The 25,839-nt window shown below is 55.6% G+C and overlaps 1 protein-coding gene across 1 annotated transcript in view; it reads right to left on the bottom strand.

Annotated features, from left to right (window-relative positions):
• The window catches only part of JPH3 (junctophilin 3), a 93,832-nt gene that overhangs the window by 44,515 nt on the left and 23,478 nt on the right, over positions 1-25,839 (bottom strand). The window contains exon 2 of the mRNA XM_046684151.1: positions 13,049-13,826. Coding sequence (XP_046540107.1) covers positions 13,049-13,826 — 778 coding nt within the window. The remainder of the gene's footprint in view (positions 1-13,048; positions 13,827-25,839) is intronic.

Genomic DNA, 25,839 nt, shown 5'->3' with positions numbered 1-25,839 from the left:
GTTTTAAGTTTCCTTGCAGCCCCAGGAAAATTCCTACTCAAGGCAGTTTTCAAAAGAGAGAGAGAAAGTGATGAATCTGCCCAAGTCAAGAGAGCGGGTGCCATGTGGCCCTGGGTCCCTGGGCCCCTGGGCGGATGGTGTGACGCCTCCCTTACCACAGAGGAGACGAGGGCTTGTGTCTCTCTGAGTCTCTGCATGGCCTTCTTATATGGACACCGTCATTGGATTAGGGCCCACCTCTTCCAGTCTTACCTCGTCGTAACAAACCACATCTGCAGAAGCCCTACCTCCAGACATGGGCACATCTGAGGCTCTGGGGGCACAGGAACTTCGGGGGCACTGTCCACCCCACTACAAGCTCCCCTGATAGGCACTGTGCTACAGCCTCTCATGGGCCCCAGGGCGGGGTGTTCCTATCCATTTTCGGTGGGAGGTGGGGGGGCCAAGGCCGAGTGGCAGAGCTGGGACTCCAACACCCACACCACGCCCCTCCCCCTCCCTCATGAGCCCAGGGTGGGGCTGGGGCTCAAGGAGAGAGGATGTGGGAGCCAGAGAGCGACGGTGAGATGGGAGAGCCACACCTCCTCTTTCCTCCCGGATACTCTTGCGACTTCCCGGGTGCTTGGGTGGCATCGGAAGGTTCAGGAAGGGTCAGGGTCCCAAGCAGCTTCAGCCTCTCTTCCCCGAGGGACTCAAGCCGGGGAGGGCTCTGCAATAAGCCCTCTAGAGGGTGAGCTCACCAGGGCCCTGGGGTGGCAGGGACGCAGTCTCCGTGGTGACAGCTGCAGAAGACTCAGGTCTGTCCCCAGGCCGGCCCTGCTGCTCCCCCAGGACAGCGCCGAGGGGCGAGTGCTCAGAGGCAGGCGAGTCAGGGCAAGGTGGCTGCACAGCCCTGCTCCAGGAAGGGTCCTCCCTCTGTGCCCGCCCAAACCCGGGCCCAGACCTCTCCTGGGCACAGTCCTTGCAAGGCCCCAGTCTGGACACTGAGGGACACGGGGCAGCACAGCAGGGCCCAGCCCTCTGGGAGCTCAGCCTCACGGGGGCAGATGACTCCAACAAACAAATTCAGCTCTCAGGGAAAAGGACACAAATATCTGTTACAAACCCAAATTTCAGAGTTCTCCAAAGAAGAGGTACAAATGGCCAACAGGCACAAGAGAAGACACTCCACATCATTAGCCTTCGGGGAAATGCGAACCAAATCCACAGGGAGATGCCACATCACACCCACTAGGATGGGTAGAATCAGAAAGACAGACGATAACAAGCGTTGACGAGGATGTGGGGCAACGAAACCCACCTGCACTGCTGATGGGACTGTAAAATGGGGCAGTGTTGCAGAAAACGAGGTGACCGTCTCTCAAAAAGTCAAACCTAGAATTGCCATATGGCCCAGCAATTCCACTCCTAGGTGTATACCCAAGACAACTGAACACAGACATCCACACAAAAACGTCTACACAAATGTTCACAGCAGCGTTATTCACAATACACAGAAGTGGAAACAACCCAAACGTCCATCAATGGATGAACAGATAAACAAAATGCGGTCTGTCCACACACTGAAGTATTACTCGGCCATGAAAAGGAACAAAGCACTGATACAGGCTACAAGGTGGGTGAAGCTTGCAAACACGATGCTGAGTGAAAGAAGCCAGACACAAAAGGCCACACGTTGTATAATTCCACTTGTATGAAATGTCCAGAAGAGGCGAATCCACAGACAGAATACAGACTTGTGGTTGCGGGGCTGGAGGAGGGTGACGAGGAGTGACTGCTAACGGGTACAGGTTTCTTTTTGGGAGAAGAAAATGTTCTGGAAGTAGATAGTGGTGATGGTTGCACAACCCTGTGCATACACTAGAATCCACAGAATTGAAGAGTTTGCAAGGGTGATTTCTATGGTACATGAAGGCATCTCAGTAAAAAGAAAGTGGCTGAGGCTTCTGCCTTGCTCACAGGCATGAGCACATCAATCATCCTGCTCCCTGCTGAGGTCTGGACAGGGTGCGTTTCCCAGCGTCCCGTTAGGGACTGTCCCTGCCCCACTCCTCGTCCTAGGGGGTATCCGTCCTAGGATCATCCCCCTCACAGCTGAGGTGGGCCCACGACCCAGCCTGGCCAATCAGAAACTTCCATCCCTCATGGGCAGTGAGTGGGCAGGTGACTCCAGCAGAGCCAATCAGGGCCTCTCCAGACCATTACTCGGGGGACGGAGAACTCCAAGGGTTATGAGATGCAGACCCACTGGTTCCTCCCACTCACACAGAGAACCTGCTGGAGGAGGAAATAAACACAGAGGAAAGCAGAACCAAGAGAGGGAGAGAACGACCTTATCTGAACCCCTGAACCCAGCTGTGCCTGAAGGCAACCCAGGGAACGAGAGCCAACACAGTCCCTTTTTGCTTGAGCTAATCTGAGTCCTGATTAACACAGCCAAGTCACATTTTACACAGACATAGGTTAGGATATAACTTCGAGTGGTCAAATTAGTCTTCAAAATCCCCTAAAGTATAGATATACATTTAGGGGCTCTGTTATGCAAAATACATAGATCTTTGAACAACGTGCAGTACTTTCAGCAAGTAAGTTCAGCTTACGCAGTAAGGTGTTCCCACTTCCCATCTTGTTCCTTTCACCCCTGCCTCTGTTTCTCCCTCCTACCTCCAAGCTGGGAGGGTCGGATCTATAACTTTAATGCTCAGATGGTGTGACTTCTCTGGGCGTTAGTCAGGCTGGCAGAGGGAGAGCTGGGGGGGCTGACCCATTGCCTGGCAGAGCCCACTAATGGGTCTTTGGAGGCGAAGGGGGGCTCAGGGGGGAGTCTGGGGGCAGCAGGGGAGGGGCGGGCGGGCTGACAACAGGCAAGCCTGGAAGTTGGAGGAGCAGCTGGAGCATTTTGAGAAGAGTGACATCTGCAGGCAGTGGCAGGTTCTTTCGGTGACCGAGATAAACCCCCTTCCATCTCAGCAAACCATCTGTAAAGTGCACCTCACACAAGATACACACACACATCGTGTGTAGGTAGTTTTCATGGAACACTGTCATGGTCAGCAAAAGGACAGGAAAGCTGAAGCGGTGCCCCACAAGCTTGGGGGCACCACCCATGAGCACACAGGAACCTGAGCACCGGAGATACTGTAAGAGGGTGGTAAGGTGCTGGAGGCGACTCGGGCTATCGGGGTGAGCAGGGAGCTCTGATCCAAGCTCTGGAGGGCCCGCCCGATTCCGAGGCTGGGGCGCGACTTGCAGAGGAGGCGGGGTGAAGAAGCAAGGGGAGAGGCGTTCACGCACCGGAGCAGCCCGGCTGCGCGGCAGCTGCAGAGCGAGCGTAGTGGGCTGAACGGTGAGCCCCAGCTTCCCATCCACCCGGAACCGCGGAGTGTGACCTTATTTGGAATAGGGTCTTTGCAGATGTAACCAAGTTAAAATGAGGTCATACTGTCATACTGGATTAGGGTGGGCCCTAAATCCTCATAACAAGAGGAGGCACCCAGAGAAAGAGAGGGGAGAGGCCGTGTGAGGACAGAGACTGGGGTGATGCAGCCACAAGCCAGGGACGCCCGGGGCCCCAGGAGCTGGAAGAGGCAGGAAGGACCCTCCCCTGGAGCCTCTGGAGGGAGCACAGCTCTGAGACCAGGATTTCGGACTGCTGGCTCCAGGACTGTGAGAGAATAATATCTGCTGTTTTAGGCCCCGCACGTTGTGGCAGGTCGTGATGGCAGCCCCAGGACACTCATACAGGGAGCATCAGGAGTGTTCCCAAAAAGCAGCAACAGTCCAGTGCGTGCTCCTTTCTTCCTTCAAGCACTCCCCAGTGAATATGCACCAGTCAGCTTTGCTGCGTACCAATCCCCCCAAAAAAGTAGGTGGCTTCAAATAATTATGTACTCTTCCTCATGCATCTGGGCCTTGCCTAGGGTCTCTCCTCCCGAGGACGGGGGGCTCCCCAGGGCACGCCATCATGGCTTTGGCAGAAGAACGAGAGGGGCGAGCAGAAACACACAAAGCCCCCAGGGCCTCAGCCTGGGCCTGGCGTGCCCATGCCGCTGACCAAACGAAGCATGTGGCCGAGCCTCCAGTGGGAGGACGGCAAAGTCACGTGGCAAAAAGGGTGGGGCCGGGGAATCAGAAACAAACACATCTACCACAAGCAGCTACCGGGTTCCAGGCTGGACTGAAACGAACTTAAATGAAATTAAACTTCTCAGATCTGACCGGTGTGGACACGGCTGTCCCAGGCGCTGAGTGTGCAGTTTGACTCAAGTGGGGAAACTGAGGCTCGGTGACCGCCAAGGAGTCAAGGGCAGGGAGTTCTCCACGCCCCTCCCCCTGCCTGCTCTGACACGTCCTGGGAAAGACAACCAGGTGTCCTGTCTTTCGTTGCAAAACGTTACCCTTCACAATGACCCCACCGGACACACTATCTTCAACCCATTTCACAGAGAGGACAAGGAAGGCCGAGGCCACACCTGAGGCCACAGAGCTACAAACAGCAGAACTACTTGCCATTTCTCTCGAAGATGGAGAAGAAACGGCTCCAGCTGTAACAGGAGGGTTAGGGGTCAGATTTAGAGGAACGATTCCCACAGTCACCAGATCTGGAGACAGAGCACCAAGACCACTTTGGGGTCCCTTTCTCCAGGTCCTTGCAAAAGGCAACATCTTCTCTTGGAAGGAGGCGAGCTGAGTGGAGGATGGTTAAACGACCCCGCAGCCCCCAGGCCTGCTCTGGGCCCCAGGGCCCCTGGCCCAGGGCTCTCCTGGACTTGGCCGGCACGGGCTGGCTTCCTGTCACCCACGTCACCCAAGGTGCCTTTCTGAGCGCCAGGTGGGAAAGCTGCCTGTGGGTGAGTCAGAGGCTCCGTGCATTCTGTCTGACAAGTGGCACGGAGCGAAGCAGGCGACGATCCTAATTGCATCTGACAGCCCGCATCCCCTGACCCCATGTGCGAGGGCAAGACACCGCGGGGCAAGGAAGTGGTGGAGGTGTGGGCAGGAGCTGGCGCCCCAAGCCCCCAACACCTGCCAGCCCCCAGGAAGCACCGAAGGAGACGCCAGACACAGGCCCAAGGTCAACAGTTCCTGGGGTCTCGGGATGGAACCCAAGGTTCGTGGGCACACGTGGCCCCCGAGGCAGAAGCCTTCGCCCCCGACTCTCCACCCCCAGTGAGCCCTCGGCCGGCCCTGAACCCGGTCATTCCCAGGATCTAGCACCCAACTCCCCACTTTCTCCTTCTCCGTTTCTTTTCCTGTTGGGAGGCCAGAGCCGGAGCAGATGGCTGTCGCCCACCAGAAGGCCTCTCCTGGCATGTGGCCGGCCCTCCCCCGGAGGCAGGAAGCCGCACGTACCCTGCACAGACAGCCCAACTCTGCAGGGCCTGGAAGCGTGGCTGCAGAGGAGGCCGCCTGGTGGGGGCGGGGAGGGGATGGGCATGCCCGCTCTAGAGGGGGGCCACGGGGGGACACACCCCACCCTCAGCCAGAACGGAGAGTGTGTGGGTTTCCCATGGAGCTGTAGCAAATCACTACACACTTAGCAGCTTAAGACAACACACATTTATTATCTTACAGCTCTGGGTGACAGGTCAGACGTGGCCTCGTGGGGCTGAAATAGAGGTGTCAGTGGGGCTGGCTCCTTCTGGGACCTCCAGGGGACCATCTGTTTCCCCACCTTTTCCAAATTCTAGAGGCGCCGCAGTCCTTGGCTCATGGCCCCGCATCACTCCCACTTCTGATTCCACCATCATAGCTCCTCCTCTGACTCTGACACGCCCATCTTCCTCTCACAAGGACCCTTGTGACTGCAGTGCCCCCCAAGAATCCGGCAAAATCCCCTCGTCTCAAGGTCCTTCACTTAATCCATATGCAAATTCCCCTTGGCCGTGGAAGATCACCTATGCACAGGTTCCAGATATTGGGATGTGGACGTCCTTGGGGGCCACTGTCAGCCTACTGCAGGGAGAAACCCCTCAATGACACAGCAGTCAGTCAAGGCCACCCACCACCTCCTCCTGCAGCCCTCCCTCCCAGCCAAGGAAACTGGCGCAGCCTCTCTCCCGGGCAGTGTGGCAGCATCTACCACAAACCTTAAAGGCACACATCTCTTAGCCAACAATGCCTGCTCTCAGGGACTAGGGTGCAGACATACCCCAGCGGGCAAAGGTGGGTGGACAAGGACGGTCTGCACAGCCCTGTTTGTAAGACCAAGAGATGGGGCACGCCGGAAACATTCACGAAGAGAGCAAGCGCTGGACCAACATGGTGCATCCCCATCATGGAAACTACACAGCCACCAGGACCACACAGGTCTGCCTATCCCGACACGGGAAGATGCCCTTGATGTAAGTGAGGAGAAAAGAAAAACAGACTACACATGATGTGGACAGCACAGCCCGTTGCTGGAACAGGACATCAGGAAGGTGCGATGCACGCAGACTACGAATGATGTGGACAGCACAGCCCGTTGCTGGAACAGGACATCAGGAAGGTGCGATGCACGTCAACACATGCGTTGAAAAAACTGTAATTCCCTCTAAGGAGATGAACAGGTCCTCGTGGGACATGGCTACTTTGTAACAATCGGTTATACTGTTTTAATATTTTTACAAGGATATGTTATCATTTTAATAAGGAATAATATTTTTTAAAAAAACAAAAATATGACTCCCTCCCCCGGGTTCAGACCCTGAAAGGTTCTGCCTCCTTTAAGATGGAAAGACGCCCCAATCAGGGAGCCCGGGCAATCTCCTGGCCACCAGCTCTCCCTCCACCTGGACCCCGTGGGGCCCAGCCGCTGTCTCCCGCACCCGCCGCTCCGGGAACAGGGGTGGAGACCCGTGACTCACAGAAGCAACAGCGCGCAGGAGAGCTGAAGGCAAACAGTCAGGCCCCCCGAGGCCCAGCTGCAGAGAAACCAGCCCAGGCCAGGCATACAGCAGGCGCTCAAAAAGCAGATGGGGATTTGGAAGCCCCACCGCCCCCCGAGAGGCCTCACCCGAGGTTTTGTTCACCAAATCCTTCCCTCCCAGGGGCAATGATGTATTTTGAGAGCATTTCAAGGAAGCCAGCCAGCACCCTCATATTCGTGACTGGGAGCCCCAGAATGTGGCCTAGGTCTGAAGGGGCCGAGAGACGGTGCAGGCCACAGGTAGCACCTCAGATGTGAGGTTTAGTCCTGAGTGGGCACTGCCTGGCTCTGGGACCCGGGCACTGCCCTCTTCTGGCTCTCGGCCACACTGCCGAGGGGGCCCTCTTTCCCACCATGCCATCTGGGACGACTCCCATCCTTCAGAAGGGCCGGACTGCCTGGCACGAGGATTCTGAATGCAGCAATCAATTAGTCATGTCTGCCGTGGGTGCAGGAGGGAGGAACAGCTGCCAGTGTGCCAACAATTTGTCATCTCCCATCTAAATGCCTGGTCAAGGTCCCTGCCAGCTCCACCTGATGCAATTCTGCTCACTCAGCAATGTATCACGAGACATGGATGCCAGCTGATGGCCGGCACGTGGGCGGTCGCCATAGCCCTTCAACGGCCATGATGACCTGGCCAGCCTCAACGCACAGGAGCTGGTGTCCTTATCCCCAGCCACCTCCACGAAGGCTCCCACCCCCACCTGGACAGAGAGATGCTGTCTATGTCCCAGGGCTTCCCAGCCCAGCCCCACTGCCTGCCCACAGCCCAGGCGCATCCAGGGCCACTCCCACGGGGAACAAGAGGTCCTCAAACAGCACAGCCACCCCGCCTGCACCTCCTCCTCACTCACCCCCGGCACAGCGGTCATTCCCAGAAGCAGAGTTGGCTCCAAGCTCCAGGCTGCAGGTCTGGCGACAGAGGGACGCCAGACAAGCAGTGGGGGGCGGGGACGAGGAGCATTTGCAGCCTCGTCCTTCCCAGGGCGTTCTGGCCATCCATCCCCCTCCCAGCCCTTCCCTCCACCTGGCCACAGTCAACCGAAAGAGCAAGTTCAGGAGCAAGCCTGGCCCCCTGCAGGGGTTGCTGGGGGGTGTGTGTGTGTGTGTTGCATGCAGTGAGCTCTCATCCTCGTCTCCCCGAGCACCCCCACACCCGAGCGCTGTGCTGAGCACTGCACACACACCGTCTCATGTAACCCCACAACGCAGAACCCCAGGAGGAAATGACCTCCGCCACCCCCTGCAGAGTTGGTGACCCACCCAGGGCCACACAGCGAGCCACCGCGACAGGACTCGGACCACATGTGTGGGATGTCAGGGCCCAGGCGCCACGATACCCGACTAACCCTGCACGAGCACACAGCTCTCTCTCCCGTGAACTTTGCCAGGAGACGCGGCCTTGCTGGACCAGGAGGGCCCACCTCACCCCGCTGGGAATCTGTGGGCACCAAGGAGCAAGAGGGGGCCAGCAGTCCCCTCGGAAAGGACTGGTAACGTGGCTGCACCACCCCCGCTCCTTGTGAGCTTGGCCCAGAGGCCCCCCGCCCCGAAGGACACCACAGTCACGCCTTCCAGTCCCCAGCACGGAAGGAAGCGGCCACTGCCCCTGACAATGAGTGAAAGCAGGGCCTCTGCAGTTATTCATTCATTCATTCATTCAAAACACAGCTGCTGCTCAGACACCGCGCCACTGAGCCAGGTGCCCGCCCTGCCGGGGATGCAACAGCGTCGGAGTCGGACACACCCCCTGGCCTGGCGGAGTCTCTGTCCCAACAGAATGTGAGTCAATACACGATGACACAGCCCTGCTCCTCTCAGCTCATCTTACGACTCTGCAAAACCCCTAGCCGTCTCTTCACAGTAATGTTCGCTGGAGATAAATCACACAGGAGGCAGAGAGGGGGGCCCAGCAGAACGACCACCATTACAGTCCCAGCAACTCTGGTAACTCTCGCAGGGGCCGCGGGATGGCAGGAGTCACGGATTTCACACCGGATGTTTCACACCGGCCAGAACTCTCCATGCCCTCCCCCTCGGCAGACATAGTCAGTCAATCACAGCGCCCTCCCCATGGCATGGGGTGCTCAAGCCTGACCATCAACCCAGGGTGCTGCTGAAGTGTCCCCAGGGCCACCACAGGGACCAGGGATGGAGAGGGGCTAAGGGGCCAGAATCTGCCTCGCCCCACCCCAGCTCGACCAGCACTTCCCTGCCTTTATCTGGTTTATACCTTGGGGAGCCATGAGAGTCTGCATGACAAAGGGCTCTGCTGGTGAAATTGAAGTGTGACAACATCTGGGCTAGGTGTCCTCTGTGCCTCTTTCATCTCCAGCAGGTGACAGGTTTATATTTTGATTCCCAACCAGACTGCAGGCTGGTCCTCTGGGGAGCAGCAGAGTTTCACCTCCCAGGCCAGCCGCGCCTGCTAGAAGCACTGTGATCAACTAGTTATGTCTGCCACAGGTGAGGGTCAGGGTGACATGGAGGCGGCAGGTGCGCAGGGTGATAGGTTTGCTGCCCAGGTAAACGATGCTTCATAACAGTGTCCCAAGTGTATGAAGGCAGGAGAGGTCTATACCTGTGGTCCACCCAAACACAAGCTGCTTAAAGAGAGAGCCGCCAAGTTCCCCACTTTGCTGGGACTCACTACGTTGGGTGACAGGGCAAGGCGGAGTCATCACAGCCCTTCCCTATTGGGAGTTCACAATGGGGTGCAGAGGACCCCACTGGAAGTCACAGGTGAAGAAGGCAGCACTTTCTGCTCTGCCCTTGTCTCGCCCAGACCCACCTGCACACCTTCCTCTCACTCTTGTCTCCCACTGAAGACCCTGTCGGGGCCCTCTCCACCTTCTGCCTGCATCTCAGGCACATCTGTGTGCTTCTCCCCTCCCACGTGGGCCTCCTGTGAGACGGAAGAGCCGGTGGGTCTCAGGCCGGCAGCACCAGCATCCCAGGGGCTCCTCAGGGGTGCAGGTTCTCAGGCCCCACCCAGACCTGCTGAATCAGAAGCTGGGCGGGGAGTGGCCCAGCCATCTGCATTTTACACACCTCCAGGGTGCTGAGGGCACCTGAGAATCACCTGGAGAGCTTTGAGGGCTCCGAAGCCAAGTGGCATCCCAGAAAGGAACTCGGCACCTCTGGGACGGGCCGGCAGGTGTGTCCTAGCACCCCCAGGTGATTCCAGCACACGTGGGAGAGGGTGCTGAGAACCAGGCTGTAGACCCCGCCCGAGGAGCAACCCCAGCCCCCCTCCTTGCTGTGTGGCCAGTCCCCCAGCCTGAGAGCTGTGGGTCACGGTCTCGGAAATGGAAATAAGAGGACCAGAACTCAAGCTCCATGTGGGTCCCGCTTTCCAGCACAGCATGCATCCCACGTCCTCACGGCAGCCGTCCCCACGGAGCTGCTCTCCGGGGAAGGTCCTGGGCGCTCTGATGAGGACACACCGCTGACTGGGCCCAGGAACCCGCGCCCGGCAGGACCCGAGGGCAGAGCGACGTGGCCCATAGCTCCGGCGCCACCTGGCCGTCTCTTGGCTGTGACAGTGACCGGCATCCGCCCTGGGCCAGCCGCTCCGCAGTCCCACGTGGCCGCCACGGCCGCTTTCACGCTCCAGCGGAGGCTGGGCCTCGGGGCTTCTGGGCGCTGACCCAGCCGTTCATCTGCTGGCTTCGCTCTGTTCCCTCCTCCGTTTTTGAATTAAGCCCATTGAGAAAATACAGGAAGCGCAGCTCAGCCCGCAGCCTGGAATGGAGGCTCATCCTCACCCCCATCACAGTGACCAGGGGCACAGTGGCCTCCCACTTCCGAGGGGTGGCTCCGGGCACCAAGAGGCCTACAGGGCTCCAGGTCACACCCGTGGATGTGAAGACACACCCACCTTCCCTGGAGGCCACAGAGCTGAAGGGGAGGGGCCGACACAGCTCAAGGGAGGGCTGGGAGGGTGACAATGGCACACACCAGCCCATGCGTGCCGTGATCGCTGCGTACCACTCCAACCCATCCTTGGATGGAGAACCCGGCCCAGGGAGGGTAAGTACCTTCCCCGGGCTGCTCAGCATTGATGGGCCTGGGCTGGACGCGGGTCTGCAATCTCCAAGAGCCAGCACCCAACGCACGGAGCTGTTGTCACTTAAGTTCTCAGCCTTCGCGGCAGACAGCGCCATTACTCCTGTTTCACAGCTGACGGAACAAGGCTCAGAGAGAACGAAAGCCTGAGCCAGGTGGCCCTCCTCGGGTGGCTGACTGAGCTCTCCCCACAACGCCATCGCGACTCCCTAACTGAACCAGGGCCCCCAATTTCTGTGGGATTTGTCAGAAAACTGCCCTGTGTCCCATGAACTCAGTCCTAAGAAGTGCCCGTGGTTGTCAGACTTTAAAATAAAGTCAGTTCCGTGGAGGACTGTCCATAACCCCTTGTGCTCCTGTCTCCCAGACCCTCGGCTGAGAACTAGCCTGTAGGCCGGACAGGAGGTGTCACGAGCACCCCGAGTCTTTGACGACACTGCCCCCCGGCCCCGTAAACTACCTCTGGTCCACTGAGGTCAGCAAACCAACGAAACATCACACAAAAGGAAAAAAAATAACAAACAACTGGAAGGCGGGAGAATCGCCAAAACACCAACAAGAGTCTCTGGATGACAAATCAGACCAGACCCAATGCTGCTTTCTTCCTTTATGTTCCACTTTCCAATTTTTCTACATGGAGCAAGTATTACATTGACAGTGGCAAAAATAACTGCTGAACTAATTCGATCTTAGAATACCAGGTGAGGAGTCATAAATGCTGCTCCTGTTTATTTCCTGTGTGACCATTCCTGGGGGAGTGGGGGGGCGAACAGAGAGGTCTCCGACCTGCATGTTCAGGTAGTAATGCCATTTTTCTTTTGGCTTCTTGGAACCAACCTCGTTTCCCTCTAAAACCTCAGAGCTGTGAGGGGCAGATATTCTGCCAACAAACCGCAGCCACCTCTTTTGTTCTTTCCCTGTGGATCAAAGGTCGTTGAAAACAGAACCAAATAGGCTAAAATGTTAATTAGTGACAAGGTTGGGAAGGCCTGAGCCGAAACGGAGCCGGGAGCTTTCCTGGAATAACTCCAGGTCTGCCCCTGGCTGGGAATACAGAATCATCCAGAGAGATGCTGGGGTCTGTCCCCCCGAAGGCCCCTCCTGGTCAGCCTGAGGGATCTAGAGCAGCCCTCAGATCTCCGTCTCAAGCTCCAGGACGCTCAGGGTGGACCCTGAGGGCCCTACTCCAACTCAGAGAGCAGACGGATGGTGGAAGCTCCTGGTTAACTCAGTCAAGAATGGTTCCTTTAGAACCCAGGAGCATGGCCACCTCCGGGGGACCTCAGCTTTCAACAGGGAAACTTCCTTCAACCTGTGGCAGGGACCTGCTGTGTTCCTGCTGTCCACAGCCTCCCACGGCCTGCTGGACCAGACCCAGGCTCACACGCTTACCACTACAGACCCTGGACTCCCTCCTTCCAGCTCTGAAGGCCCCACCCCTGCACCAACACCAAAGACACCTCGAAATCCAACATGGCACCCACCAATGGTCAACTCTGGACCCGTTGCTTAGGGTCTGGGCCAGAGGGCCTGCTGGACCCTGAACTCAGAAAGTCCTGCATCCCACTCACAACAGCTACTGGCCCAAAACACCAAGTCTTGCTAGAGCCCCTTGCTTGGCGCCTACAGCCCATCTGTCCAGTTGGCACCATCTCCCAGGGCCCATGGACAATCTGGGCCGCAGGCTGGGGTGGTCTGGACAGTTTCCACCCTCCTCCCACATCTCCGCAGCGCTGGGCGCTCCGTGTCCACCTGGGAGCCTGGCTGTGGTGGCAACACACCTTTCTTTTATCCCGCGCTGTCCTACACACCTCACCAGCAGCACGGCCCACTTCTTTATGCATCCATATTTTACGATAAACACCAGCAGGTAAAGCAGATACAGAGATGCTGCTCTGTTTGAGGGGAGCCCTCCTCAGACCAAGCATTTCCTTGTCTCTCCTCTGAGAACCTCCGAGGGTCCCCAGGGTTCCACAGGCCATAGTTCCAGAAGAACCAGGGTGGGCCTCAAACTGCGCAGCGCCGTTGACCACGCCGGCCGCCGCCCCGAGCCCCCGGCCCTCCTACCTGGAGGCCGCGATCTCCGCCTTCTGCTTGGCGATGGTGGCCGCGCGCTCTGCCGCCTCCACGGCGCGGTCCACCTTCTCGCGGATCTTGCTGGCGCGCAGTGGGATCAGGTTCTTGCGCTTGCCGCTCAGGAGCACGTTCTGCTTGTACTTGCCCTCCTCCTTGGTGCCGTCGGGGAAGGTCATGCAGCCGTAGCCGTGCCGCCGGTTGCCCGCCCACTCGCCCTCGTAGCGCAGCCCGTCCGAGCGCTGGCTCACGCCGAAGCCCGAGCGCTTGTCGTTCTTCCACTCGCCTACGTAGGTCTCGGTGGTGGTGGCGTCGATGTCGTCCTCGATGACCGACAGCTCGGCCTCGCCCTCGCCCAGGCTGATGGTGGAGTGGATGTCGCTGGCCGTGGAGCTGACCGTGCTCATGCCCGCCTCGCTGCGGAAGGAGCTCTGCTTGCTGCGCTGGCTGGCCAGGCTGCTCTTGGACTCCGACTTGCGCAGCTTCAGCCCGCTCAGCAGCGAGCGCCGGAACAGCCCCTTCTTCTTGCTCTTGAGGATCTCGGAGTCGCTGTGCGCCACCAGCACGAAGCCCCCCCGGGACACGGCCGGGCTGCCCGCCACCGCCGGGGACGCGTCGGGGTGCAGCGCCGCGCCGTTGGTGTGCTCACTGCGCAGAGAGTTGATGGACGTCCTCAGGGGCGAGCGGATGACCGCCGCCATGCCGTAGGGGACACTCTGCCGCACGCCGTAGCCTTGGCGCATGCCGCCGACCCACTGGCCCTGGTAGGTCCCTGCGGAGACAAAGGAGAGCGGTGAGCGCGGGGGGCGGGGCGCGCACACAGTGCACGGAGCCCCCACGGTTCCCCGTCTTGGGGCAACTCGGTGAGGTTTACATCGAGGCAGACAGGCCGTGGTGCGTTTTTAGTCTACATCACTGATGGTCACGTTAAAGACACCTCAGTCCTGCCTCCCACGGTTGAATTTCGTCCTCTCTCAGAAGTTGGGGAGCGGAAAGGAAGGCATGAGGCTCTGATGCAGAGGCAGGAGCACAGAGTGGAGAGTTAACTGGAGAGCTCCCCCTGCGTATGCAGAAGGCCTAACCGGGAGAAGACCAGAAGGGATTTAGTGAAGAAGCACATCCTGGGTGAGTGGCCCCAAATGAGGGTCGAGTGGCAGCTACAGGGACACAGATCTGGGCTATAAACTGGGTACTGAAGAGGCTGCCTTGATAGGTAATAAGTTCCCCATTGCTGGAGGTATCCAAGAAGAGTTTGGAAGACCACTCAGTGAAGACACCGTAAGTGCATGTGGACCTTGAGGTACTGAAAGCGGCAGACCTGACATCCCCAAAAGAATCAAAACCAGGGACTTAATCAGCTATTTACGCACCTTTGTTCATAGCGGCCAACTGTTATTCACAATCGCCAACAGGTGGAAACAACCCAAATGTCCATCGGCGGATAAACAGATAAACCAAATGTGGTCCATCCACACAATGGAATATTATTCAGCCTTAAAAAGGAAGGAAATTTTGGCCCATGCTACAACTTGGATCAACCTTGAGAACATTATGCTCAGTGAAATAAGCCAGAAACAAAAAGACAAATACTGTTTGATTCCACTTATATGAGGCACAGAGAGTGGTCAAATTCATAGAGACAGAAAGTGGAAGGGTAGGTACCAGGGGCTGGGGGAGGGGATGGGGAATTATTGCTTAAGGGGTACAGAGTTTCTCTTTGGGGTGATGGAAAAGTCTTGAAAACAGAGGTGATGGTTGCAAAACATTGTGAATGTTAATAACGGCGCTGAACTATGCACTTAAAAATGGTTAAAATGGCAAATTTATGTTACATATCTTACCACAAGAAAAAGAAAAAGAAAAAAACCAGCAGAACTGGGCTCATATTCTTGCTCTACTTATCGGCCGTGTGACTTTAGGCAAGTATCTGGACCTCTCTGACCCTCAGTCTCCTTATCTGTAGAACGAGTATAAATTCCTCATGCCACAGGTTGTTGCGTGAAGTAAATGACCCTCAGCATGGTGCAGTGAGGGGTCTCCCCACTCTCCTCCTCCTCCCACCCCTGCCCTGACCAAGAGCTTTTCCTGCCTCAGGCCGCTGCTGCCCATGTTGGGCACGGGGCACATTCTTCCCCAGGAGACTGTGTGCCCAAGTGCCCCATGCACTCTGTCTCAGAGTCAGCCAACCAGGCTGTAAGTGGGGGACAGTCGTGGAGGGACAGGCAAAGGCAGTGGCTGATTCTGTGCCACTCAGCATCCTGTTGTGGCCCACACTGGGGCGGAGACCCCAAGGCTTACACTAGCCCAGGGTTGTGAGAAGGACCCTGGGACCAAGCTCACAGTCCTGGGTGGCTCCTCCTCTGCATGGGCATGTGGCGACCTGCAGGAGGGTGGCCCTTTAAGAAGGCCAGACCTGCTGCCTGGACAGTGGCCTCCTGCAGTCAGTTCAAGCTTGGAAGGGGCTGCGTTGTAGGGCGTCTCAACCCCAAATCTCACCCCCAGCTCACTGCCCTTCTACTTGTGGGCTGAGGACAGAGCTGTCAGATGAAACACAGGGTGCCCAGTTGAATCTAAGTTTCACATGAATAACAAATAATTTTTTAGGGACACATTGTATGGGACGTACTTAAACTAGAAACGATCAGATGGATGATCTGAAATTCAAATTTAACGGGGCGTCCCACAGGTTTCTCTGCTGAATCCAGGCACCCCAGAGATCTTCCAAGATGGCACCCTGGGGTTTGCCGACATGGGGGCGCCAAGGATGGCAGATGCCCCTCCCACAGCTGAGGATGCCCCTGGGAAGGAAGGAGACTCAGCTCACTCCACCCCCAGCACCCCTCCGTCTCCCCAGGGAGGCCGGGGCTTACAGATAAGGATGGAAACCACAGTTAAAGAGCGCAGACATAATGGATAAGCAACATGTGGTCCATCTGCACAACAGAGTATTATTCAGCCTTAAAAGGAAAAGAAATGCTGACACCTGCTAGAACATGGATGAACCTTGAGGACCTTCTGATAAGTGAAATGAGCCAGCCACAAAGGGATAAACACTGTGGGGTGCCACTTCTGGGAGGTCCCTAGAGGAGTCAAGTTCATGGAGACAGAAAGTAGGAGGGTCGGCGCCAGGGGCTGGGGGAGGGGATGGGGAGTGAGTGTTCAATGGGGGCAGAGTTTCTGTTTTATGAGATGAAATAGTTCTGAAATGGACGGTGGTGATGGTTGCACAACAATGTGAATGTACTTACCACCACCAAAGTGTACACTTAAAAATGGTTAAGATGGTAAATTTCACGTTATGTATATTTTGCCACGAGTGTTTCAAAAAGTAGAGGTGCCCAGAGGAGCTTCCCCATAGCCCGGTGGAGGCCGTGAGGTGCAGGGACTCGGGGCCGGGAGGAGTCAGGAGCGGGAAAGACCTGGGTTCGAGTCCCAGCTCCACCGTTTCTGGACCTATGACCTTAGGAAAGTCTGCTTTAACCTCTCTGTGCCTCAGTTTCCTCATTTGTAAAACGGGGAAGGTGGCTGTGCAGACAAAATGAGGTAACTGACGGAAAGTGCTGAAGGTCGTGATCGCTCAGTTAACGGCAACTATTATTAATTGTATCATCAAAACCTTAGGGAGCACATAGCACCTCACTTCGCAGGTGAGGAAAAAGAGGCTCAGAGAGGGGCTGTGGCCCACCCAAGGCCCGCTCAGCCAGGAAGTAGAAGGGCAGGATTCGAACCCAGGGCTGTTGCCTGGGGCAGAGCCTGGACCCAGGGCTCGCCGTCCCTCCCACTCTCTCCCAGCTCCCGTTTCCTGCCACCCTGGCCTTCCACGAGCCACACACCCTCTCTTAAGGAGCTGAGCGACCAGGACAAACCACGGCCTCTCTGAGCCTCAGTGTATTGCACGGTACAGCCACAGTGTATTGTCCCGAAGTCCATGACTCTGGGGACCCCTCGGCGGATTAGCTGATGCTGGGGACAGTCAGGAGTGTGCACAGAGGACGTGCTCCAGGCCCAGACAAGGGCGAAAGGCCGGGAGAAACGACGTGTCCAGCGAGGCTTCGTTTGAACTACACGCATCCCGGCAGGTGCTGAACAGGCACAGCCACAGGGACAGAAAGCAGACGGGCGGTGCCGGGGCTGGGGGGCTGCCGATGGGGACGGGGCCTCCTTTAGGGGTCATGAAAGGGTTTGGAGCTAGACAGAGGTGGTGGTTGCCCACCCCTGTGAATGTGCTAGGTGCCAGTGAATTGCTCACTTTCAAATGGTTAGTTTTACGTTATGTGGATTTCACATCAATTTTTTAAAAGAATAATGATTGGTAGCAGAGAAATGAATGGAAGCACAGTGAAAATTACATGTATATGATTTCAAACTCCCAAAACTAGACAAGAGAAGAGCCGCTCAAGCTCTAAGGGCTTTGAGAATCATGTCAGAGTCTTCCACATCCTAGCCCGTGGCGCTGGAGCCTGGGGAGAGTGGAGCCCCGAGTCCAGACTGCCAAATCCTTGCCACTTAGCTGTGACCTGGGGGACCTCACTTCACCTCTCGGGCCTCGGTCCATTCACCTGTGAAATGGGAGTGACAGCAACACCCACCCGCTGGGTCCAAGTACTGTAACGGCCACACATAAAGCGTAGGGCATGGCCGCCCACCCGTGGCCTGACAGGGGCTAGCTGAGCCTTCCTCGCCCAGAGTTCACAGTTTTGTTGTATTTGCACTTCTGCCCCGAGTCGGAACACATCTCTGATCTTATAACTGACGTCACTAAGAAAGTGGCCTTCAATATTACAGAAAGACACTCCAGACCGGCTCTGCTGCCGGGCCGGGGTGGCCGGGCCTCACGGCTCCACAGCACGGGCTGGGGAGGACCGGAGAGAGGACTCAGGCCAGCTCGGCAACAAGGCCCAGGGGGAACCCTCCACTCCCACCTCGCTGGGCCTCCTCTCCTGCCAAAGTCCCTTCTCCCCCTGTTCTTTCTTGGGGGGCAGGGGGCAAAGGTTGAATTCAAGGCCCTGATGCCAAGTGGCTGTTCCATCAAATCCGACTGGTTATTTGCAAAACACTAAATCCAATGATGTGTTGTTTTCTTTTACACTCAAGGAGCTTGTATGTGAAGACAGAAGCCAGCACAGCCAAGTGCACAGGGAAGACCACTTGTGGCCCCGAAAGGTACCGTCCTCACGGGATGCTGTGAGGTCTGTCTGGGCTGGCCAGTCCCAGAGCTGGGTAACTTCCTGCTGCACTGGTCACGCTGACTCGGGCCCCTGGAACAGTGGCGGCCCGCCACCGGAAGACACCCAAATGCAGGTGGGTCGCTGGAGGCGAGGGTGCATCCTGCTTCTTTCCCAGCAGCCTCAGGAAGGCGTGGTCACACACAGGTGCCCCTCCCATGGGTTCCCCACCTCGCCTGCCCATTGCAGTGAAGGTAATGGACTGGCCCCTCCACACCCATCACCCAGAACACCGGCAAGACGAGACCACCAGGAGGTCTCATGCTCCAGCAGTGTCAGCATCCCCCACTAGGTGTGTTCAAACGCCCCAGGTTTCTGACCCAGGCAGGTGGGCGCAGGCTAACGAGCTCCCAGGTGAGGCCGACACTGCGCCCAGGGGGCCCTACTCTGAGGTCCACTGAGACAATTGCTCCAGCACCTGGCACGCTGGGGACACCAGCATTGGTTCAGGAAACAACCGGGTTCAGATCCAAAAGCCAGCGCACAGCCTCGCCAGCCCGGCCCCACATCCTTCAGCCAGCTCCGGTCCGGGCCTCAACCCCGGTTTCTGATCGGCTCTTGCCAAGTTATACATGTCTCAAGTAAGGCCCTGCGGGTCCCACGCACACTTCTGTTTTCCTCTTCTGAAGCCACGCCATCAGCTGAGGACCAGCCTGGTGGAACACGAGCCTCTCCTCTATGTTGGCCTCCAGGACTGGGACACGTGAGATGGCCCCCAGGGCGCACCCTGAGAGCCAGCCCTGGGCAGGATGGGGAGAGTGCTTCCTGGGAGGGGCACGGAGCCCGCTGCAGACATGGGCTCAGGCCGAAGCCCCACCCAAGGAGGGACGCATCGTGGACGGAGGGCCCCCATGCTCCACACCTGACGGTGAGGCACTGGTGGCAGGAAAAATCCCCCACTGGGGGGGCCTGCTGGGCGTCCCAGAGTCAAGGGGAGAGGAAGAGAATATTTGCTGTGTGATCAGGACTCACAGTGTCCACCTAACAGACAAGGAGACTGAGGCTCAGAGAGGCAGCAGAGCTGCCTGAGGTCACCCAGCTAGAGTGGGATTTGAACCCAGGTTGAGTTGATTCCAAAGCCTGTGCAGAAGGTCTCATGTCTCGAGGAGGCTGAACCACCCCTTCCCTTAGCCCCACAGTGTGGCCACCTACCCAGGCACCGATGCCATCACCCCATGCCTGTCTTCTCCCATCCAGAAACCTCCCACCCCACCTGGGCTAGCCCTCGACTTGCCTGGCCTGCCCCTGTTCCCTCTGCAGGGCACAGACTGAAGGCCCCTCCTCTGTCACAGGGGACCGGAGCCCAGTTAGACCCTCCCCTTGGCCAACCACATTCTCCCACTGGGATGCTGGGGCCGTAACAGGGTGATGCCATTGGGCTCCCAGCTGGGAGGTGATGAAGCCCACAGGACAACTACCCGCCTCCACCACCTGGAGATGCAGAGAAAGAAACAGACGTCACAGGAGAAGCCCTGGGGCCTCTTCCCTCAGAGCTGGAGACAGCGGCGGCTGCTGCTCCCGTCCTAGCTCCCTCTCCCTCCCTGAGACGCTCCTTCCTTCCAGTGCACCCGTATGTCACTCGAGCTGCTTTGAGGGGGTTCGTGCCCCTCAAAGCACACACCCTTTGAATGTCCTTCGGGCCCAAACTCGCTCTGCCTGAGATGTCCCAGAACCAAGCCCTGTCCTGGGGGGTCTGTGTCTTTTGTGCACCCCAGGACCCCTTGCAGCAAGAGGTCCCGGGCGCAGGTCAGACTTGGCCGCGAGCCCCATGTTGAACAGCATCTTCCCACAAGGGTGGCGAACAGCATTTACAAAGCTCCAGGCCCTTTGTCCAGGGGTGGACAGAACACCCCGCGCCCTGCCTGCCTCATCTACAGCCCGCCTTAGTCCCCGGGGGGGCGGGGGGCACACAGGGGCCCCTCCATCCCCACGCCCCGGCCAGGGGATGCTCTGAGCAGCTGGCTGCACCCCATTATTTCTTGTGCTTCGAACTTCAACAGGAAGTGGTTTTCCCAGAGTTTCTGGACACAAACGGCAGAGCGCACTTTGCCCAGGGTTAAAATGACCAGCACAGCAACTTCACAGCACAAGGGCCACAACCAGACTCTCCAAGCCGAGCAGGACGCTGAAATGACCAAGGAGGAAGCCATGCTTCCCACACATCCCTGAAGACACGATGAAAGTCACCTGTTGTTTGTATTTTTTTACAAAAGAGAGAAAACCACATTCCCAGGCCCCAACCATGACTGACTGCCTCAGGATGGCTGGAGACCAGATGACGTGCACCTGTCACAGCCCCCAAGTGACTTCCTGCCGGCATCCCCAGGTGTCAGGGATGTGGGAAAGAAAGACCAGAGTTGGAGAGGCCGGTCCATGAGCTCACGAGAAGTCAAGCCAGGGCAGCAGCATCATAGCCCCATGAGTGTACCATGTTCTGGAACCTTCCTTCCTTCACAAGGTAGCCTGGTCCTCTCTTCACCTTTTCTACATCATTAATAACGGTTGCAACTAGTCCCATACATGAATGTTCCATAATCACATAAATTACAAGCCAATCCTGTTCTGCGGGCTATTTAGGTCATTCCTCACTTTTGATAGCTAATCTTTGTACACAATGTTAAGTTAGAGCTTTAGGATAAATTCCTAGAGAGAAATTGTTTGGTCAAAAGAAAGGTTGTTTTTGCTGGTTTTTTTTTTTTAAGGTTTCTGGTAAATTGCCATTGGAAAAGACCACGTAAGAGTCACCACCTTCCCCACATCATCACCAACACCAGAAAATATCTTGCTTTTTTTTTCTGAGAAAGATCAGCCCTGAGCTAACATCTGCCGCCAATCCTCCTCGCCTTGCTGAGGAAGACCGGCCCTGAGCTAACATCCGTGCCCATCTTCCTCTACTTTATATGTGGGACACCTGCCACAGCATGGCTTGGCAAGTGGCGTGCAGGTCCACACCCGGGATCTGGACCAGCAAACCCCGGGCCGCTGAAGTGGAACGTGTGAACCCAACTGCTATGCCACCAGGCTAGCGCCCAGAAAGTATCATTTTTAAAAATCTGTTTTAGTTGGGCTCTGAATAGTTACAGCTATTGGCATGTGTTATGGGATGGACTGAGTTCCCCTCAATTCCATACATTGAAGTCCTACCCCAGCACCTAAATGTAACCATATTTAGAGAAAGGGCCTTTAAAGAGATGAGGAAGGTGAAATGAGACCGTCAGGCAATAAACACACAAAATGGTGCTCAAACCACATAGAGTCCACCTCAAATCCATCAGGATGGCTGCTGTCAAAAAAACAAGTGCTGGCAAGGATGTGGAGAGACTGAACCCCGTGCGTTGCTGGTGGAATGTAAAATGATACGGCCACTGTGGGAAACAGGATGGTGGTTCCTCAAAATATTAAATTACCATATGATCCAGCAATCCCAGTTCTGGGTACATATCCAAAAGAATCGAGAGCAACGTCTCAAAGAGGTATTTGCATGTCCATGTTGATAGCAGCACTATTCACAATAGCCAAAAGGTGGAAACAACCCACATAGCCATCAGTAGATGGATGGATAAGCAAAATGTGGTCCATTCACACAATGGAATATTATTCAGCCTTAAAAAGGAAGGAGGGTCCATCCCAGTGGTGCAGTGGTTAAGTTTGCACGTTCTGCTTCGGCGGCCTGGGGTTCACTGGTTTGGATCCCAGGTGCAGACATGGCACCGCTTGGCAAGCCATGCTGTGGTAGGCATCCCACATATAAAGCAGAGGAAGATGGGCATGGATGTGAGCTCAGGGCCAGTCTTCTTCAGCAAAAAGAGGAGGATTGGCAGCAGATGTCAGCTCAGGGCTAATCTTCCTCAAAAAAAAACGGAAGGAAATTCTGACACGTGCTACAACATGGAGGAAGCTTAAGGCCATTATGCGAAATGAAATAAGTCACAAAAAGACAAATACTGTATGATTCCACTTATATGAGCTCCCTAGAGGAGTCAAATTCATAGAGACAGACAGTAGAATGGTGGTTCCCAGTGGCTGGGGGCGAGGGTTGACAGGTACAGAGGTTCAGTTTTACCAGATGAAAAGAAGTACGGAGATGGACAATGACAATGGTTGTGCAATATTATGAATGTATTTAATACCACCGAACTGTTCACTTTAAAATAGTTAAGATGGTAAATTTTATGTTATTTGTATTTTACCACAAGAAAAAAAAAAGAGGCTGTAGTGGGGCCCTAATCCACTAGGATGGCGTTCCTATAAGAAGAGGAAATGTGCACAGAGGGACGAGCACGTGAAGAGGCAGTGGGAGGGCGACCAACGAGACAGACCTCAGAAGAACCCAACCTGCTGGCACCTTGATCTTGGACCTCCGGCCTCCAGAACTGCGAGAGAATAAAGGTCTGTTGGTCAAGCCCGCCCGGCGGGGACATTCCATTATGGCAGCCCCAGCAGACCGACGCAGGATCCTCAATCTGGCCAGGTGATGTAACGATGAAAAGAAGAAGTAAAAGTTGGGAGGACAAACCAAGAAAAAGGATAAAAAGCCAGACTGCTGAGAACATATAAACAATGAAGTTTAAAAGGGAGCCGCGTCCCCTCCTGCAGGACAGAGGAAGAAAAGCTTCTGGAAACAACGAACTGGAAAATTGTGCTCTGGGGAACATGAGGCAGAGAGGAGGGCGGGCTGGGGCCCGGGACCAGACTCGGGACTATCGGGAAGAAGGACTTGTGCTGAACAGAGACCCTGCCCGCTTCCCCAGCCAATCTGAACATGGGCAGCCAGAATTACCGAGCCCAGGCAGGCGGGAGGACTCCTCTGGACAGACCGAGTCGGGCCAACAGGGAAGGCTGCCACGCACAGAACTTCCAGTCAGCGCGCTGGTTCCTTACGTTAACTAATGAACAGCCGACCGTCATCAGGCGTTTGCAGAAAGCCTCCAACAGGGAAGAGGGAGACCAAAGCACGCAAATAAGTGGGAAAAAAAGAATTCGGGGGAATCATGGGAACTGCAGGGTGTGGAAGAAGACCTCCGGGAAGCCGCAACTTAAATCCTCCTAGAGACGGGATATCGCATCCACGAAAGGAGAATCAGATGCTGCCAAGGAGGGAAAAATCCGAGGGAAAGAGCAAGCTCCTGCAAATACAAGGATGATGGCTAAAATAAAAAGTTTGGTAAATGAGTTGGGAGATAAATTCAAGAAAATCTTTCAGAAACTGGAACAAAAAGAAGTGGAGAAAATAGTAAGAAATACTGAGAAGAAAATTAGAGGCATCCATGAGTCATCCAGAAGGCCCCAAATCTATTTATTAAGGGTGCCAGAAAGCAATGAAGGAAAATTCCCAAAGGTATAAAACAAGAAAGCATCCCAGAATTGAAGGGTGTGATGGTCCCGGTGGAAGGGGCTCACAGACACCTGCATAATGAAGGAGAAAGACTCGATCAAGACATGGCATTGTGAACTTTCAAAACTCCAATGAGCAGAGTTCTCAAATGCTTCCAGAGAAAAAGAAAAACAGACTGCACAGGAAGGTCTGAGAATCAGAATGGTATGAGACTTCTCAGCAGCAACACCGAAACCTAGAAGTCAGCGGGAAACTGACCTCCCCAAATTCTGACCATAAATGATTTTCAATCTAGAATTCCATACACAACCCATTTATCAATCAAGTAATCAAGCCACAAAAATTGCATCTTCCATGCATCCTTTCTCAGGAAGCTACTGCAGGATGTACTCCACCAAAATGAGGGAGTAAACTGCAAAAGAGGAAGACTCAACAAACGGGAAAGGCAAAGGGGATTTCCAAGAGCCGGGGGAGTAGGGGTATACATATAAAATCTTCCAGAAAGCAATGAAGAAAAATACACAAACATGTAAAAAGCATGTATATTAGAAATATAATGTGTATATACATATGCATATATTATTGATGGAGAATCTGGTGAGTTTGTTCATGTGAAAAGCTGCATTGAGAGGCATCTTACTGAGCATTCGGAAGGGAATGAATTAACCAGTGATTTAAAGAAAACTACGCAACTGAAAAAATGAATCAATTACTAACTCGAGTTGTGCATGCAAGGCAGCCGTGAGCATACAGAGCGGGAGCGCACTGCGTGGCTCAGCAGTCAGCCACGCTTACAGACTTTTCATAACGAAAAACACTGAATATGCACTTAACGAAAAAATTGTGACGTAACAATCCTGGAACGGTTAGGGAAGGGAAGAGGAAGAAGGTTCTAAAAGACTGAAATCCTCGTCTCCCACAGTAGGAAGTCAGTAATGGCTAAAAGCGACTGTGAACCAAGAAAGCAAGCAGTGCGTCTATGTAGCATCTTGGAGGTGAGTGTCTGCCACCGCAGCTGAAAGAGCTCAGAGCTGTAATTACGGGCGGCGGTAGATGGAGGGGGTCAGACTCCCGCTGACTTCTGTTCTAAGCGCTGTTTTTAGCACTAATTGACATCTCAAACTATGGGCACATTATCTCGTTAAAGATTAAAAATTTTAACAGGGGAAGGGAGGGAAGACAGGTACGAGAAAATTCTCATCATAGGGATACTGTCCATGTTTTTCCCCCGTGGGGGTGGGGACCTGAACCGGCAACTGACACAAGCCCTGCTCCTCACAGAGGATGCAGGCCTGGTGACGCCCGACCGCGTACTCAGAAAAGCCAGAAAGAGGGTCCCAAGTGGCAGTCACGGTCTCCTGGCGGCTGGAGGGGAGAAGCTTCCCCAAGAAGGCATCAGACGTGCAGACCGGGGGCAGGACAGGGACCATGAGAGGAGGTCACTTATGTCACACGCACAGGAGGCCACTGTAGAGGCCACGAGTGTCATGTGCAGGTAACAGTCATTCCCGCACGGAGAACAGGACACCAGCCAGAGAGCCACCCCCGGTCAGGAGGGGGTTGAGAGTCAAAGCAGACCCCAGTGGGGAGTGACGAATAGGGCCTCTGCGTTCCTGCTCAGGCCGCCCAGATAAGAGGGGACTCCGGCCAGCCACACGTCCAGCTTTGCGGACCAGGGAGGCACGAGGAGCCACCCGGTGTGCCCACCTCCACAACCCACCAACCTGTGGGGGGGGCGGGCAGGGGGAATCCTGGAGGCGGGAGGACCAGGCTCAAGAGCCGGCAGTACCCCGCGTGCTAAGTAGTGCCCAGCACGCCGACCGCACGTGAGCCTGATCGTCTTGACCCCCCACTCCACATCCGCTCACCAAGGGAGAGCTCTTTTAAAACTTTTTAAAAAAAAATAATTAATAGGCTATTTTTTAGAGTTTTAGGTTTACAGGAAAATTTGGCAGAAGATACAGAGATTCCCATATACCCCCCACCACGTGCTGCACACTCACCCAGAGGTCCCGTTATCTCGCCTTAGTGCCCAGCACGTGCTACAATCCGTGAGCCAGTGCTGATCCAGTAACCAAAGTCCGCGGGTTCCATGTCCACGGCGTTTGCAGTGTACAGGTTTGGACCAATCCATAATGACACATACTCTCATGGTAGAGTATACAGAGTAGGTTCGCGGCCCCCAAGATCCTCGGTGCTCCGTCTACGCGTCTCTGCCCCCAAGA

This window comes from Equus quagga, chromosome 13 (assembly GCF_021613505.1).
Source record: "Equus quagga isolate Etosha38 chromosome 13, UCLA_HA_Equagga_1.0, whole genome shotgun sequence".
Lineage (NCBI taxonomy): Eukaryota > Metazoa > Chordata > Mammalia > Perissodactyla > Equidae > Equus > Equus quagga.
Note: the sequence above shows the minus strand (reverse complement) of the source record. Positions and strands in the feature narration are given on the sequence as shown.